This window comes from Balaenoptera borealis (genome assembly GCF_965194805.1).
Source record: "Balaenoptera borealis genome assembly, chromosome: X".
Taxonomy (NCBI): Eukaryota; Metazoa; Chordata; class Mammalia; order Artiodactyla; family Balaenopteridae; genus Balaenoptera; species Balaenoptera borealis.
The window spans coordinates 126,036,596-126,053,270 of NC_138881.1; the positions used below are offsets into that span (position 1 = coordinate 126,036,596).

At 53.3% G+C, this 16,675-nt stretch overlaps 1 protein-coding gene and 1 long non-coding RNA gene across 4 annotated transcripts in view; one reads left to right on the forward strand and one right to left on the reverse strand.

Moving 5' to 3' along the window:
- LOC309620123 overlaps nucleotides 1–16,675 on the reverse strand; it is a 424,602-nt gene that overhangs the window by 257,683 nt on the left and 150,244 nt on the right. The window lies entirely within an intron of this gene.
- CNGA2 (cyclic nucleotide gated channel subunit alpha 2) lies at nucleotides 297–15,090 on the forward strand. 3 transcript variants are annotated; one of them, XM_082376908.1, is made up of 7 exons: nucleotides 297–827; nucleotides 4,544–8,414; nucleotides 8,648–8,740; nucleotides 9,278–9,448; nucleotides 10,460–10,567; nucleotides 12,295–12,401; nucleotides 12,703–15,090. In XM_082376908.1, exons 2-7 carry the CDS (start codon nucleotides 8,062–8,064, stop codon nucleotides 14,106–14,108), a joined length of 2,238 nt encoding a protein of 745 aa, XP_082233034.1. In that variant the 5' UTR covers nucleotides 297–827; nucleotides 4,544–8,061; the 3' UTR covers nucleotides 14,109–15,090. The 3 variants fall into 3 exon arrangements, with proteins under 3 accessions (XP_082233034.1, XP_082233036.1, XP_082233035.1); XM_082376910.1 differs by having other exon boundaries at nucleotides 8,279–8,414; XM_082376909.1 differs by lacking the exon at nucleotides 297–827 and having other exon boundaries at nucleotides 1,133–4,703; nucleotides 8,279–8,414.

The window sequence follows — 16,675 nt, forward strand, 5'->3', positions numbered from 1 at the left end:
CTGACACCCAGCAGAAGTAAAGGGCTGGCGGGATGGGCTCTGCCCAGGGTCCCCAGGGAGCAATTGTGGCCTAATTGCCTCCTGAAGGGAGGGCTGGGTCTTGCCCCCTTTCCCTTCCCCAGCCCTGGCCCCTCTTGGAGGCCAAGTCCAGGGAACCCTGGAGGGGAAGGAATGGATTCCCCCCAACCCTGCCCCACCTCAGGTACCTCTTGTCTCTCCCAGGTTTCCCCCGTGGTTTGCCCTCTGGCCAGGGAGGTAGGCTGGGACTGTGGACACGGCCCGGCGGCAGGTGCATGGCGGCGGTGAGCAGGTGACCCTGGGTCCCCAGACACAAAGCCCTGAGCAATATGTGCTCTATGTAAGGGAGGCCTCCTCGGGGAGCTTGGGAGGGGCTGGCTCTTGGGTCTGGGCAGACCAGCAGCTTCCCCAGCCAGGCAGCCTGGCACCCAACCCGCACCTGCTGGCAGCCTGGGGTGTGCAGGGCCCACAGTGAGAAGGTCAGGCGTCCAGCCAGCGGGCAGTACAACTTCTCCAGCGGGCAAGCGCCGCTCTGGGACTTGCCTCTCCACTTTGCCTCAGCTGTGGGCATGAGCTCCTCTGGGCCACTGCCGGCCTCGGGCAGGGTGGGCAGCTCTTTGACTGAGAGGCTGTGAGCTGCTTGGGGGTTCGGGGACCCCACTGGCCTGGGGACAGGAGCACCGGGAGGTCTCTGCTGGCCGCAGGTGCCGCTGAGTCCCCGAGGGCTCGTCTCTGATTGGAAGCTTCTCGGACGGACCAACAGACGCTGACTGTGGCCAAGACACCTCGCCTCTGAAGCCGTCTGACTGGTGAGGAAGGGCCGGTGGCCTCCATAGGGCCGGGGTTAGAGCCCGTGAACGTGTGTAGGCCCTAGAGCTGGGCTTGCCGTGGGTCTGCCAGGGAGCTGAGCGAAAGTGGCTGTGTGGGGAGACTTTGTCCCTTGTCCAAGTACACGAATGCAATCTTGGGGGCTTCAGGAGCACGGAGGCACTGTGTGTGATGCTAGACTTGCCTCAAGGCAGCTGAGCCTTTGCTCCAAGCCTTTTCCAGCCACCCTCCCTGCCACCCTCCTAGGGGACAACGGAGGGGCCAAGAGCCTGCCTGGCCAGGAGGGGTGGGGTGGGAGAGAGGGAGGAGTCTGTGGGCCTCACCACCTGCATCCGCCCCCACTGCCTGCCTGGTCCACGACGTTTCTGGACATCCGAGCCTCAGAGCACGGGGACCGTGCCACTTGGAGCCCCTTGGCTCCCTGCCTATGAGGAGTAACGGATGTAGGAGTTGGGTTATATATATGGTGCTTCTCCCATAAACCCTGTTGGGATTGTAGCCTTTGCTTTCAGCCCTTCGAGCTGCAGCCTGGCCTCCTCAGGACAGCCTCAAAGGAGAGCGCCTGCTGCACGCCTCTCAGGCTTTGGGGGCCAGCGCCTTTGCCATTTCTTTTTTGAATTTTATTTTATTTATTTTTTGCCATTTTGACAAATGCATCTGCAGTGAAGCCATTAGAGCTTCTGGCTGAGGGAAGATTCCGGAGCCAGCCAGCAGGCCTGGGGCAGGGATAGGCTTCCCATTTTGGCTGTCCAGCTGAGCTTGCCACACATCTCAGCTTGAGCCCAGACCAGCAAGTAGCAGCTCCATCCACGTCAGACTGTGGCCAAGGGGAGGCAGCTAGTGTTGGGGCACCAACTCTGTATATCTCCTGCCAGGGTCTGGGCCCTGCTGTTGGCGGAGCATGGGCAGAGCACTTAGTACCACTTGTCAAATGGAGGCTTCCAGAGTGCGGGCTGCCTTCTCCGGAGGGAGGGTCACTGGGTGCTTGGACTGGGCACGTGTGCTTGGAGTTGAGTCCCAACTGTGACTGACAGGGTGTGTACCTGGTGGGCGCTTGGGTGCCATGGTGGCCTCAGAACTGCCAGGACTAGCCCTGCCCACCCCCCACCAGGCTCCAACATGAGATGCTCCCACTGGAGATGAAGCTGCAGATATGGGTCTGCTCAGTTCTGGAAGGGGTTTGAATGCCCACATACAGAGTTTGGAATTTATTATATAGATGAACTTTCAATCCATTCAACGAGTACCTGACACTATCTTTAGTCCTGGGACCCAGCAGGGAACAAGGCACTCCTGGTCCCTGCTCGCATAGTTGTAATCATCTTGCGGGGGACAGAAAATAAGCAAATAAATCATTGTGAAGACACGATAAGTCTATGATACAAATGAAGAATGAAAAGGTGGAACATGAAACAAGGTGTGGATTTGGGAATGTGCAGAGCAAGTTTAGGGAATTCATTCATTCATTCACACATCTAAAATATGTATGTGCTTGCCATGGGGCTAGGCTCTGGGGATTAATGAGAAAATGAAACATACAAGTCCCTGTCCTGATGAAGTTTATTTCTAGGGTGAGGGCATCTGTCCACGGGTTTTAGAAGCAGGAGTGACATATAGATCCAGGTGTGGACTGACTGAACTCACCCTGGTGGTGTGGAAGGTAGAGGAGAGGACGGGCTGGGGCCAGGCCTAGGGCAGCAGCAGTCAGGATAGACAGAGAAGAAAGTACCGGAGAGAGATTTCAGCAGTAGAACCAACAGGATTTGAGAATGGGGAGGGGGTGTCAAGGATTACTCCTACCTAGGTTTCTGGATTGAGCGCAGGTGGGGAGAGATGTGCCTTTCTCAAGATAAGGCACTGGGGAGATAGGAGCTGGGGCTGGGGTCAGAGGGTCAGGTCAGTTTGGGACATGTTGAGTCCAGGACTGGCTTCTCAGTGAGGACAGCAGGGGCTGGGGGGATGGGCTGCTGTCTCTAGGGTGCCGTCTGTCCTAGGAGGAGCCTCCCCTGGGGTGCGGGCTGACTGTGGCTGATGTCAGATACCCTGCCCCAGTCCTATCTTTATCTGTAAAGAAATAAAGCCTCTGGTGGCAAAAGCAGCCCAACCTTGGAAAGTTTCTGATGTAATGGTGTCCACACTAGAGACTCCAGCCCCTTGTCAAAGGAGTGACGAAGCACGCTGGTCTGCCAGACCTCTTGGGCAGAGTCCTGTTTCCCGTATGTCCCACTGGAGATTTCATTCGTTCAAAAAATAGTGGTCAAGCATCTTTTTCATGGAGGTGCTGGCCTCGAGTCTGACCTCAAGGTGGCTGATGATAGCCAGAGGCGAATTGGCATCAAGGAGCCACGCCTGCCCAGTGAGTGCCAGGCCCTCACTCCACCTGCAGCTTGGGGCTGCCTATCCTCAGCTCCTGCAAGTCCCCTTCTCCACAGCTGAGCCCCTTCCAACTGTCCCTCCAGGCCTGGGGCACAAGGGGTCACTGCAGCTTCGGCTCCACACTCAGAGTCAGCCCTGAGAGCCTGCTGTGCCTGGTGCAGAGCTGACTTAGTTCTCCTCTTGGTACTCATGCCCAAGTCCCTGGCTCTGTTCACCTTCCAGGCTGGCCCTGTGGTTGAATGTGCTTTGGGAGCCAGATTGCTTAGGTGTGAATCTGTAAAATGGGGCTAGTAATAGCATCAGCCTTGCCAGATGTTTGTGAGAATTAAATGAGTTAACTTAGGTCAAGTGCTAGCAGCAGTGGTAGCTGCTCAATGAACGAGAAGTTGCCCCCTACATCCCCACCCCCCATTCCAGCTTCCTCTTGGCTCTCCTTGTCTGTGTCTGCCTGCCTGCCCACCTCCCTGCCACCCATGACGTGCACGACCCTCCCCTTGGCACGGCTCTCTGCCTGCTGCCCAGGACTTTTTCTACTGCAATGGCCAGAATTGCTACTAGCACATGATTTGCAATGTGTGGCAGCATGAAAGAAAGGGAGGAGTTAAGGATGACCCTAAGGTTTTTTTTTTTTTAATTTTATTGGATTATCATTGATGTACAATGTTGTGTTAGTTCCGGGTATACAGCAAAGTGATTCAGGTATACATATACATATATTAATTCTTTTCCAGATTCTTTTCCCATGTAGGTTATCACAGAATATTGAGTAGAGTTCCCTGTGCTATATAGTAGGTCGTTGTTGGTTTTTGACTTGACTAACTGGGAGAACAGCATTGCCTTTGTTGAGTTGCTGACGAGTACTGGCGGATAAGGTTTTGAGGGGAAGATCAAGTACTCGGTTTTCGACATATTCAGCCTGAGATTCGACATCCAAGTGGTAACGTCAGGGAGACAGGTTGGAGTTCAGGAGAGAGGCTGGGCAGGTGTTATAATTTGCAAGTCATCAGTATACAGATGTGTTTAAAGCCAGAAGCCTGGATGAAGAAGTGACAAAGAGAGAAAAGATAAGGAATCTACTCAATCACTGAGTTCAGGACACTCCGAAGTTTAGAATTAGGAAAGAGGAGGAGGTTTCTTCAGAGGACACTGAGAAGAAGTGGCCACTGAGGCAGGAGCAGAGCCAGGAGCATGGAACCCATTATGTCAAGAAGGAGAGAGTGCCTGACTTGTGTCAAATGCTGCTGAGAAACAGAATAGATGTGGGCAGAGAATTGACTCTGAGGGTGAATTGTGTTCCTGGTTTTCTCTTTTATTTTGGGAGCAACACTGAGGTCAGAGACTCTGCCAGACTCACCTTTCTCAGCTCAGCACCTTGCGGAGACCTGGTGCACGCCAGGTGCCTTGACCATACGCGTGGAATAGATGAATGACTAAAAGAGGACTGGGCAGCAGTGAGATTTGAATGAGCCGCAGACCGGAAGGTAGTAGCTCTGGCTTCGAGCCTTGGTTGTATTTCCAGCTTGCTCCTTCTCTTCCTGGCCTTAACATCTCTGAAGGAATCATCATCAGAATGCTTTTAACCAGCGTCCAAGAGACTCCCTGGACCAGGCTGGTGTTTCTATAAAACTCTTGGGCTGGTTGTTCAGCTAGTGGATGACGAGAAGGGAGGCCCAGAAGTGCACTACGATTGATGTTGGGCTTTTTACAGCATTATGGTGGCTTACCCTTGTTTTGTAAGCTTCCCTCCTATCTGGGTCCCCTGCCCATCTCTCTTCTCTTTGCCACCTACACATCTGCTGTCTTCCTCACGCAGCCTAGCCCTGCCCTCACACTTGCTTGGTTTCTCCAGTGCATTCCTGCAGGAGCTATTGCAAACTTTCTGGCCTCCTGCAAGGTCCGCATCTACCACTGCCTGACGCCTCTGAAGATGAAACCCCCTCCCATTTTGCTGAGAATACTGGGGATTGGCATGAGTGAGCTTCTTGATCTGTCTCTCACTGTTCCCCTACCGCCATCTAACATGTCTGCCTATCACCTCCTTCCCCTCCTGGCCTGTTCATCAGGGACCCCTCCCCTCTGCATTCTTCATAAGTCACCTCTCACCTCCTCTGGAACCTGGACCCACCCATTCTATCCATCTTTCATGAGCTCCAGCCCTAACTGGGGTTGGTCACAAGCACAGATATTTTCACCATCCCTCCTCAAAAACCTTTCCACTTGCTTTACTATCTCCTTTGTGTAAAAGGAGTCTGAAACCCTACAAACAGCCCTCTCTACCAGCACTCCTTGAGGCTGCTCGTGATGAGCTCACCAGCGAGGTCCCTAGTGCTCGATGCAGGGCCGCTCCAGCTCTCGTCTCAGGGGGAAGATGGGTCAGGCTCTGCCGGCAGCCCTGCTCTCCTGATGTGGCCCTGCAGGCTCTTTGCTCCCTGAGACTCTGTCTCCTGGGGCCTGTCCTCCGCAGTCTCCTCAGGACCCTCCCCCCAGCCTTGCTCTCATGCTATGGTGGGGCGAGGGGTGATGCTCATCCCCTCTCAGAGCTTTACCTGCCAGCATCCCAGGTGGCGTCCACGTCTCCCCTCCAGTCCAGACCCCAGTGAGTGCTGGGCTGGTCAGAGTCTGCTGCAGCAGGCCTGGAGAGCGACTCTGAAAGCTCGAGACTAGGCCGGGGCCCTGGGGACAGAGGGCAGTGAATGGGAAGATTTTTGACACTTTGTAGGGGGGACAATCAACCGAGAACGGAGGCTGCTTGGAGGGGATGATTGAAGGTTTTTGGCTTGGGTGACTGCGTAGAAGACAGGCCCCCTTTCTGAGTTGGGAAATTGGAGGAGAAGCTGATTTGTAGGTGAAAAATGTCAAGTTCAGTTTTAGGTAGGTTGGGTTTGAGGCACCTCAAAGAAGAAGATGTCCAGCAGGCAGCTGGAGATATGGGGGGGCAGCTTGGAAGAGACGCCTGGGTGGGGACATAATGGTAACCGAAGTCTGGGACTGGATGAAGTTTCCAGAGCAAACGCGCAGATGGGAAGCACTGGCCTAGCGGCCTGCGGGCTGGGGCTAGCTGCCCTCGTTCCCTGGTGAGGGGTCTGAGGGGGCATTTCTCATGAAGGGGCATGTGGGTGGCAGAGCAGACAGCGCACCCAGGCGGAGGAAAGAGCCTGTTCCTGGCGGAGAAGGAGCAGGGATCATGGGAGAGGAATCCGTCTTGGTGCCAGAAACTTAGAGGGGGCATAAATGTTGTCATGTGCCCCCAGGGCTGTCCCGCTTGTGGGCTCAGTGCCACTGCTATTGGGGATGATCAGTAAGGAGGGGAGGGATCCAAGCGGTGGCAGGCAGGGCCAACGCTGGCTCTCTATCAGCAAGGGGCTGTCCCAAGTCCTCGGCCTGGTGTTTGCAGCCTCCCTGGGTGGCCTTGGACTCCTCTGCCCTATTGCTGTAAGCATAGCTCACTCTGTACTCCGGGTCCACCCTCCCACACCAGTGTCCCCTCCATCCCCGCAGTGAACTTGACCTTCACTGCCCCTCTGCTACCCCTGCCGTTCATCCCCTGAACAGTGCTCTAATGTGTTCCACTCTGGGCCTGAGTTCCAGCCCCTCTTCACCTTCAGGCTTCCAGGAGGCCAGCACCGAAACCTGATCAGCGCAAGAGGCCCCAGCTTTGTGTGCATTGCCTGGAACTTTCTGTCTCCATGGTCAGCCGCCTCTAGGGTCCAAACAGGGACTCAGGGATCCAGGTTCCTCTCCCTCGGGTTCCCTCATTAGCATCCTGGTGCCACGGTCCCACAGCAGGCGAGTGGCTCTGAGGCTGCTTGTTATTACCGCTCACCGCAGAGTGTGACGTGCCTGCCATCGCCATGGTGATGGCTTCAGAAGCCGGAACAAGCTTTGGGGGGGGGGGTTGGGGGGATGAGCTCCAGCAGTAGGGAATCTGCGGGGTGGGCTCATCATTTCTGCCCAAATCTGGTGGGGCACATGCCTCAGCAGGGGAGAGCAATCCTATCCTCCCTGACCCCATGCAGAACACACGGTGGAACACCATCTCCTGTCTCTCTTCTGGATTTTTCCCTCTCAGGATGCTTCTTCTCAGTCCATTTTGTGGATAACTCTTCCTCTGCTCAATTCTTAAATGTTGGGGTTCTCAGGATTCTTCCTGCGTGGCCTCACCCACTTGTTCTCCCTCACTCCACGCACCCAATCCCCTCCCCCTTGTCTCGGGCTTCATCGGCACAGTCTTCTCCAGACTTCTCCACCCTTGTTCCCCGTCTAATCCAGTGTCCACCTAGCAGCCAGAAGGATCTTTCTCGAATATAATGCCGTCCTTGTCATGCTCCTGCTCAGCCCTTACACGACTCCCCATAGCCCAGAGGAGAGAGTCCTGACTTGGACCACTGCCTATAGAGCCCATGGGACCTCTCCCTTCTCTCCTCCTCACTCCTTGCCCCATCCACCGGGCTACCTTGTGTTCCTCAGCTTGGAGGTGATGGAGATAATGTGATCAGAGCTGAAAAGAAGGACCCCCCCAGAGTCACTGCCCCGGTGAAAAAGTCAGTGAGAGATAGGACTCCCACCTGAGGAGAACCAGAGAGCTGGGGGTGGGGGCAGGTGGCAGCCTCTTTGGGCCAAGGAGATACATCTCCTCCCACAGGGCAGGAATTTGGGGGCAGTGGCTAGTTTGGAGGAGCTCAGCAGCTTAAGCCTGTGCCAGACAACAGAAGATGGCTTAAACAGTTTCTTGTTTTGTTTTGTTTTAGCCTTGTTAGTTCACACGTCAAAAAGTTCACTGAGGTAAAAGAAAAAGAAACAGATCATGCAGTTTAGCACTGTTTGCCTTTGCAATTACCTATGGGGGTGGGAAGGGCACCATCGTCTCCTGGGTGCTTGGAGCCTGCCACGTTGGTGATGCAGATGCCCTTGCCCTGCACTGCCACAGCAATACCCAGGGGAGCTGGGGTTTGCCATGTGGGCCCTGGCTCTGTTCTCAGTGCTCACCTGAGGCCCTCCTGCCTTATATGGGCACCAGGGTGTTCTGTGACCTTCCTCTTGGGCCTCTGCCTGGCAGGTGAGGGTCCTGGTGGTACATGGAGGATGACAGAAAAAGCCAGTGGAGTGAAGAGCTCCCCAGCCAATAACCACAGCCATCATGCACCTCCTGCCATCAAGGTCAGTGGCGAAGATGACCACATGACCAGCAACAGGTGAGTCTGCTGAGGCTGGATCATTGCAGAGGTGGCCTTGAGGCTGCGACTTTCTCCCAACTGTGCCTCGCTGTCACAGAGTAAATAACCTTTGGCTCAAGGACAGCCTCTAAAAGGACGACGGGGTTTCTAGGCATCTCCCAGGAGGGGAGAGTGCTAATAGGAGACAAGGCATGCCCAGAAAAAAATAAAAACAAACAAACCCTTGGTCACTTCTGCTCCTTCCTCTGCAGGCCACAGTCCGCGGCCGACGATGACACCTCCTCAGAACTACAGAGGCTGGCAGCGATGGATGCCCCCCTGCAGAGGAGGGGTGGCTTCCGCAGGTGGGTTTCCCCACTGCCCTGCTGCTACCCCTCCACCCCATGGGGCCTGTCGGATCATGGGGTCCTCTCGGTCCCACGGGGCCTCTCTAGCAAGACCTCTGGGAAGCGCTGCCAATGCTGTCCTAGCTCAACTTTTTCTCCGGAGGAGGCTCCTGTGAGCAGGCTCGGGGTGGCAGTGCAGGTTTCTCTTCAGACTTGCCTGTGGCAGTGTTGGGAGGAGAGATGCTTCCCAGCTGAGGGGTATAGGTAGAGGGCTCCCAGGTCTCCAGCCCAGAGTTGTAGGCCCCATGAGGAAATCAGGAAACTTGAGCCAACCTTCCTCCTGACCTGTCCTCCCTTAGCATCATCTCCATCTTGCCCCAGAGACCCCCTGTTTGTTCTTCACAATCGACAGAGATGGCACCTCCTACAGGAAGTCTTCCCAGACTAGCCCCTTACCCCTCAAGCTGCTGTGTTGGGAGTCACACCCAAGCCCCATCCCCCTGTCCTCGGCGCAGGTCCTCTCTCCACAGCGCGGTTCTCTTCTCTCCCCTCTAGGATTGCCTGCCTGGTGGGGGTCATCAGAGAGTGGGCCAACAAGAATTTCCGCGAGGAGGAGCCCAGACCTGACTCATTCCTTGAGCGTTTCTGTGGGCCTGAGCTCCAGACCGTGACGACACAGCAAGGAGATGGCAAAGGCGACAAGGACAGCGAGGGCAAGGGCACCAAGTATAGCTGTCCGGCCTGTGGGATTGGAAGGGCTCCTGAGCACGCGATCGGAGGGTGTGGTGGGGTTTCTCATACCACAGCCAGGGGCTGACCAGGGCCTATGCCCTCTCTAACAGCCAGTGGCCCCCCTGCCATGGGAGCCCCTGCTGGCTTTTCTCACCTTAGCTGCCTCTTGCCGATGTCCTCTTGCCACTCACCTGAATGTGGGCAGGGAGAGGGCTCAGCCAATGGTGCGCCAGCCCTAGCCTGGGTTCTAGCGGTCAGTAAATGCAGAGGAGGGTGCAAATAGGGAATGCTGTTGAGGGGATGCCAGTACCGGCGCCCATGTGAGCACAGAGGTGGGTGTTTGAAGAGGACATGCTGGGGGCTGCCTGGTGGTAGAAGGCCCAGAAACAACTGAACAAGACAGAACAAGCGGGGAGGCCAGAGAAGGCGGAGCTGGAGGGTCTGTTCTTTGAGGAATGAGTAGGCGACTGTGGATGTCTGGCCAGTAGGGGAAAAGAGCTCTTGCCAAGGCAGGACACAGCATCTGGGAAAGTGATTTGGGAGCTGGAGGCCGGGGACCAAACAGGGAGCGGGGGCGGGAGCGGGGGCGGGGGCGGGGACAGGAAGCACGTGGCACTCGCTTGCTTGGAGCTCCTCTCTCTTCCCCGGGGGGGGGGGGGGGATGCGGGAACCGGCCCTGAGCCCTCATTACCATGCTGTGGACGTCCCTCCCCAGGGCCTGGAGCCCGCCTCAGTGAAAGCACTAGCCCTCATGCGCCCTCTGGGCAAGAGACCTCCAGAGGACAGAAGAGCCAGTGGGCCCATGTGGGGTCTCTTCGCCCACCAAGCTCTACTCAGATGCACAGTGCCAGCTTGTGGCTTCCTGAAAAATGAGGCCCTAAGACAAGGCGTCCCTCACCCCACATATACCCTTAGGTGTTGCTTTTCAGGGTCCCCTGGCTACTGGAACCTGGGCTGGGGCCACACTGGGGATCCAGTTCCCAAGCCTGGCCTCTGTCTCCTCAGGAAGAAATGGGAACTATTTGTCTTGGACCCAGCTGGTGACTGGTACTACCGCTGGCTATTTGTCATTGCCATGCCTGTCTTCTACAACTGGTGCCTACTGGTGGCCAGGTGAGCAGGGGGTGGACACAGAGCTCACCCCAACCCAGCCCCCTTTCTGGATTCCCTGCTTGCCAGTGGCCCCTCCCTCTTCCCTATTGACCCCCAGCTCCTTCTACCCCAACCCGATTTAATATGCTGCCAAAAGCTTCATGTCTATCCTTTTCCTGGTGTCTGTAATCTCTTCCTACTTCCTCATCCACACCGATACTGTCCTAGGTGAGGCCGCCCCCGTCTCTCCCTGGGACAAGTACAACAGTCCTGCAGCCACTCCTTACAGACACTCTTGCCCTCTCTAATGCATCTTCCACACTTGCAACTAGCATGGTTGATAGAAACTGGGATTTGATGATGTCAGGCCTTCCTCACAAACCTTTCAATGGTCCCTCATTGCCCACAGGATGAAGTTCAAGCGCTCAGCGTGGCCTTCAAGGCCCTCTGGACCTGGCCCTTCTCTCTAGCTCCACCTTCTGGACATACCCCAGCCCCAGCACTCACTACTCTTGGATCAGAACATGCTGTTTCCTCAAGAGAAAATTCCCTTTCCCCATTTTCAACCTATGGAGATTCTTCTTGCAGTCTCAGTTCCGAAGTCATTCTCCACATATAGCTTATATACCTCTTCACATATACCTCAGTCATTCATTCAGCAAGGATTTGACTGAGCACCTACTGGGTGCTAGGCTCAGTGCTCAGGGCTGGGGACAATGTGGTGAAAAAGACACACGTGGTCTCTGCACTCCTGGAGCTCTCAGGCTAGTGGGGGGCACTGACAGTGAACATGAATGATCCAATGCCCGAGATGAGTCCAAGGACCAGAGGCAGGGAGCTACTAGAGAAAGGGCACTCAGGGTGGACCTCTCTGAGGAGGTGGTACCTTGGCTGAGACCTGAGTGATGAGAGGAAGTCGGCTATTTAGATGCTTGAGGTTGGTGGAGGGAACATTCTGGGAGGAGGGAACAGCAAGGTGCCAAGCCCCCGTTTCAGGATGGCCTAGTGTGGCTGGAGGACTGCAGGTGAAGCATCAGAGAGGCTTTGTGTGCCAGGGGAGGGGGCTGGGTTTTATTCTAAGTGTAACCAAGTAGTCAGAGCTCAGGGCCCCTCCCTTGACTTGTAGGCTCACTGAGTCATCATCCAGGGTTCTGTCCCTTCTTCTGCCCTCTCCTGAGGCCCCTACCCATCCAGTCACCAAGTCTCGTCAATTCCTCCTAAAACTCTCCTGCCGCCTCCAACCTCTCTTCATTCCCACTGCTTTGAGTCTAAGCCCAGCTACTGCTCTCTCTCATCTGGGTTGGCCAGTACTCTGCGTTGGGTTCTCAATAGGTGTGTGTTGAAGAGCCGAGCATGGAAGCTATTCAGCTGTGTATTGTGTGCATTCTTCCAACAGCTCATTTTTCATTCAACTCACTCTTGTTGAGCACTTGAACCCTGGGCTAAGATGTGCTCTGGGCTAAGATATGGCGCATGCAGTAATGACTAAGAGGTGGTCTCTGTCTTTTTGGAGCTCATAGTCCAGTGGGTGAGACAGACAAGTAATCGTCAGTAGTGATGTCTACATAATAATAAGGGTTGGAGTAGTACTTGCTTGTGAATACGTGTCTTCTTGGCAGCGGACTGATTGTGATTCCTCAGTGCGTCTGGTGGCCATCCCAAGCCCTGCTCACAGTGGGCAATCAGTATGGGGACTTCAGGGGGCCTTGGCTAGCTTTATGGTGAAGCCCAGCCCTGTCTTCCTGCAGAGCCTGCTTCAGTGACCTACAGAAAGATTACTACGTAGTGTGGTTGGTGCTGGACTACTTCTCAGATGTGGTCTACATCGCAGACCTCTTCATCCGATTGCGCACAGGTAAGTGGATACCTGGGATATGCAGGCAGGACCATGGCCCATAAGACCAAAGGCTTGGATCCAAATTCTCAGGAAGCCCTGTTGGCATGGTGTTAGCCTCAAATGTTTGTCTGGGACACAGGTTGGTGGTGATTTGGGGGTGATCTCTTAGGGTACTTACGGCCAGCCATGCTCTGTGAGTTTCCTATACCCCTCCTTGGGAAAGAGAGTTGAGTGATCACTTTGTTCCTTGCTGAACATTAGTCTACCAGGAGGGACAGGCCTGAAGGCAGAGGTGATACGTTGGCTGTTTCTCCACCAGGTTTCCTGGAGCAGGGGCTGCTGGTCAAAGATAACAAGAAGTTGCGGGACAACTACATCCACACCCTGCAGTTCAGGCTGGATGTGGCTTCCATCATCCCTACAGACCTGATCTATTTTGCTGTGGGCATCCACAACCCTGAGCTGCGCTTCAACCGCCTGCTACACTTTGCCCGCATGTTTGAGTTCTTTGACCGCACTGAGACACGCACCAGCTACCCCAACATCTTCCGCATCAGCAACCTGGTCCTCTACATCTTGGTCATCATCCACTGGAATGCCTGCATCTACTACGCCATCTCCAAGTCCATTGGTTTTGGGGTCGACACCTGGGTTTACCCCAACATCACTGACCCTGAGTACGGCTACCTGTCTAGGGAATACATCTATTGCCTTTACTGGTCTACACTGACCCTCACCACCATTGGGGAGACACCACCCCCTGTAAAAGATGAGGAGTACCTATTTGTCATCTTTGATTTCCTGATTGGTGTCCTCATCTTTGCCACCATCGTGGGAAACGTGGGCTCCATGATCTCCAACATGAACGCCACCCGGGCTGAGTTCCAGGCCAAGATCGATGCCGTCAAACACTATATGCAGTTCCGAAAGGTCAGCAAGGAGATGGAAGCCAAGGTCATTAGGTGGTTTGACTACCTCTGGACCAATAAGAAGAGTGTGGATGAGCGGGAAGTTCTCAAGAAACTGCCAGCCAAGCTGAGGGCTGAGATAGCCATCAACGTCCACCTGTCCACACTCAAGAAAGTGCACATCTTTCAGGATTGTGAGGCTGGCCTGCTCGTGGAGCTGGTATTAAAGCTCCGTCCTCAGGTCTTCAGTCCTGGGGATTACATTTGCCGCAAGGGGGATATTGGGAAGGAGATGTACATAATCAAGGAAGGAAAATTGGCAGTGGTGGCTGATGATGGTGTCACTCAGCATGCCCTGCTCTCGGCTGGGAGTTGCTTTGGAGAGATCAGTATCCTTAACATTAAAGGCAGCAAAATGGGCAATCGACGCACAGCCAATATCCGAAGCCTTGGCTACTCAGATCTCTTCTGCTTGTCCAAGGATGATCTTATGGAAGCTGTGACGGAGTACCCTGAGGCCAAGAGGGTCTTGGAGGAGAGAGGCCGGGAGATCCTGATGAAGGAAGGATTGCTGGATGAGAATGAGGTGGCAGACAGCATCGAGGTGGATGTGCAGGAGAAGCTAGAACAGCTGGAAACCAACATGGAGACCTTGTACACTCGCTTTGCCTGCCTGCTGGCTGAGTACACAGGGGCCCAGCAGAAGCTCAAGCAGCGCATCGTGGTTTTGGAAACCAAGATGAAGCAGAATAATGAGGACGACTACCTGTCAGATGGGATGAATAGCCCCAAGCCAGCTGCTGCTGAGAAGCCATAATGGCTTGGGCCCAACTGCCTCTCCAGCCTTGGCCTTGACCCCAGGGGCTAGAAGAGTTGTGTAGGTCCCCACATATATATATGCATTACCCCCATGCCCCCTTGATTTCTCCCAGAAGCCTCTCTGTCATCAGGTTTTTGACTCAATCATCCAGAAGCCCTTCTCCAAGTCCAACTAACAGCCAATCTTGTGCAGAGTGCAGACCGTGTTTGGCTCGGCTTCCAGAAGCTTCAGCCTGTCCAAGTTTAAGGAAGGAAGAGGAGAGCAGCATCTCTCTGGGCTCCTTTGTACCTAGTCACCTCCCACTTTGTTCTTTTCTTTTTTAAAAAATTTCTTTTTTAATTTTTATTGGAATATAGTTGATTTACAATGTTGTGTTAGTTTCAGGTGTCAGTTATCCATATCCATATACCTATATCCACTCTTTTTTAGATTCTTTTCCCATATAGGCCATTACAGAGTATTGAGTAGAGTTCCTTGTGCTATACAGCAGGTTGTTGGTGGTTATCTGTTTTATATACAGTTCACTTGGTTCTTTTCTAATATGAGTTCTGAATATCTCCATTTCCCTGCATGAGTATGTAGTTCAAGCACTGGCGGCAGACACTTAGCACTGGTCTCAGTGTCTGTCTTCCAAGGCAGACAGAAGTATGGAGGGGGCAGGTAGGAGGTGCTCACTCCAGGTCCTGCTCTGTTGATCCGTCTGCCTGTCTGCCAACCAGGACTGCGACCCCTGAGGTCTTCTCTAGACCAGGCGGCTGGTGATGCTCCTGGTCTCGAGTCCATTCCAGAGCAGGGAGTGAGGAGCTAGCAGTGGGCCAGCAGGCAGTGCCGGAGAAGGTGGTGGGCAGGAGCTCTGGCCATCACCTCTCTATGCAGAGCATTTCTGTAGAGGCCCTGAGGCTGGTGGTGGGTGGATGACTCTTCAAGTTAACATCTGCAGTAGAGACACTTACGAGTTAATAAATTCCTTTGAACTATTTGTGGTTATTGCTCCACGCTGCTAACAGTCTCTCCCTTCCTACCTCAACCCCTCTCTTTTCCCCATATTTCTCTTTTCCCCTTTCCCAGGACTCACTCCGCCTGGAATCCCCTCTGCTGTCTTCTGCTGCCTGCCTAAGCCCTACTGGTCCTTCTGGACTCAGCTCAGGGAACAACTTGTTGGAGAAGGCTCCCTTGACTGAACCGGCTCCCACACTAGGCAGCCAATCACCCCCTCTCTACGCTGCTCGCACGTCTCTGTCCTGGCTCTTTATCACACTGGGTGGTCCATTTTGATGGATCCGGTTTTCAGACTGTGGGCTCTTTGAGGGCAGGGCCAAGACAGTCTCCTTCACTGCTCTGTCTGTAGCCTTGGAGGCATGCCTGGCACAGAGGAGGAATTTGGAGAATGTTTATTCACTGGGGCAATAAGTGAACACACCAAAACTCCTGTTTCCATTTGCCAGAAGCCATGTCTTTACGGAAACACCGGCTATGTCTGCGGATTTGGGGAGGATCTCCTGAAGGCTCAGATACTTGAGTGGGTACCACCAGATGACCAGGAACCCCAAGGACAAGTGCTAATTAGTGGGCAGGAAGATCTAGGTGCAGACTCAGATGCCTTTGTGCATACCAGTTCTCTCTCTCTCTATCTCTCTACTAATTGTGGTTCAGTACACATAAAGTTTACTATCTTAAATACTTTTAAAATGCACGGTTTGGTAGTGTTAAGTACATTTACATTGTTGTGCAACCAATCTGCAGAACTCTTCAAACCGTGAAACTGAAATTCTGTCCCCATTAAGTACCAGCTCGTCAGTCTCCCTCCCTCCAGCCCTGGCAATCACCATCCTACCTTTTGTCTCTATGAATTTGACTGTTCTAGATATGTTACATAAGTGGAATCATACAGTATTGGTCCTTTTGTGACTGGCTGATTTCACTTAGCATAATGTCCTCCAAGTTCATCGGGTTGTAAAAGGTGTCACAATTTTCTTCATTTTTAAGGCTGAATAATATTCCATTGTATGGATAGACCACATTTTGTTCATCCACTCATCTGACAATGGACACTTGGGTTGTTTCCATCATTTGGCTACTATGAATAATGCTGCTATGCACATGAGTGTACAAATGTCTGTTCAAGTTCCTGCTGTCACTTTTTTTGAGTATATACCTAGAAGTGGAATTGCTGCAGCATATAGCAATTCTATTTTTGATTTTTTGAGGAAATGCCGTACTGTTTTCCACAGTGACTACACCATTTTACATTCCCACTAACAGTGTACAAGGGTTCCATTTCTTCACATCCTCACCAACACTTGTTGTTTGCTGCTTTTTTTTTTTTGACAGTAGTCATCTTAATGGGCGTGAGGTGGTGTCTCTTTGCAGTTTTGAGATTCATTTCCCTGATGATTATTGATGTTGAGCATCTTTTTGTATGCTTGTTGGCCGTTTGTTTGCCTTCTTTAGAGAAATGTCTATTTAGTTCTTTGCTCAAATTTTAATTGGATTATTTGTTTTTTGTAGTTGTTGAGTTGTAGGAGTTCTTTATATATTCTAGAAATTAACCCAAAACAGCCATA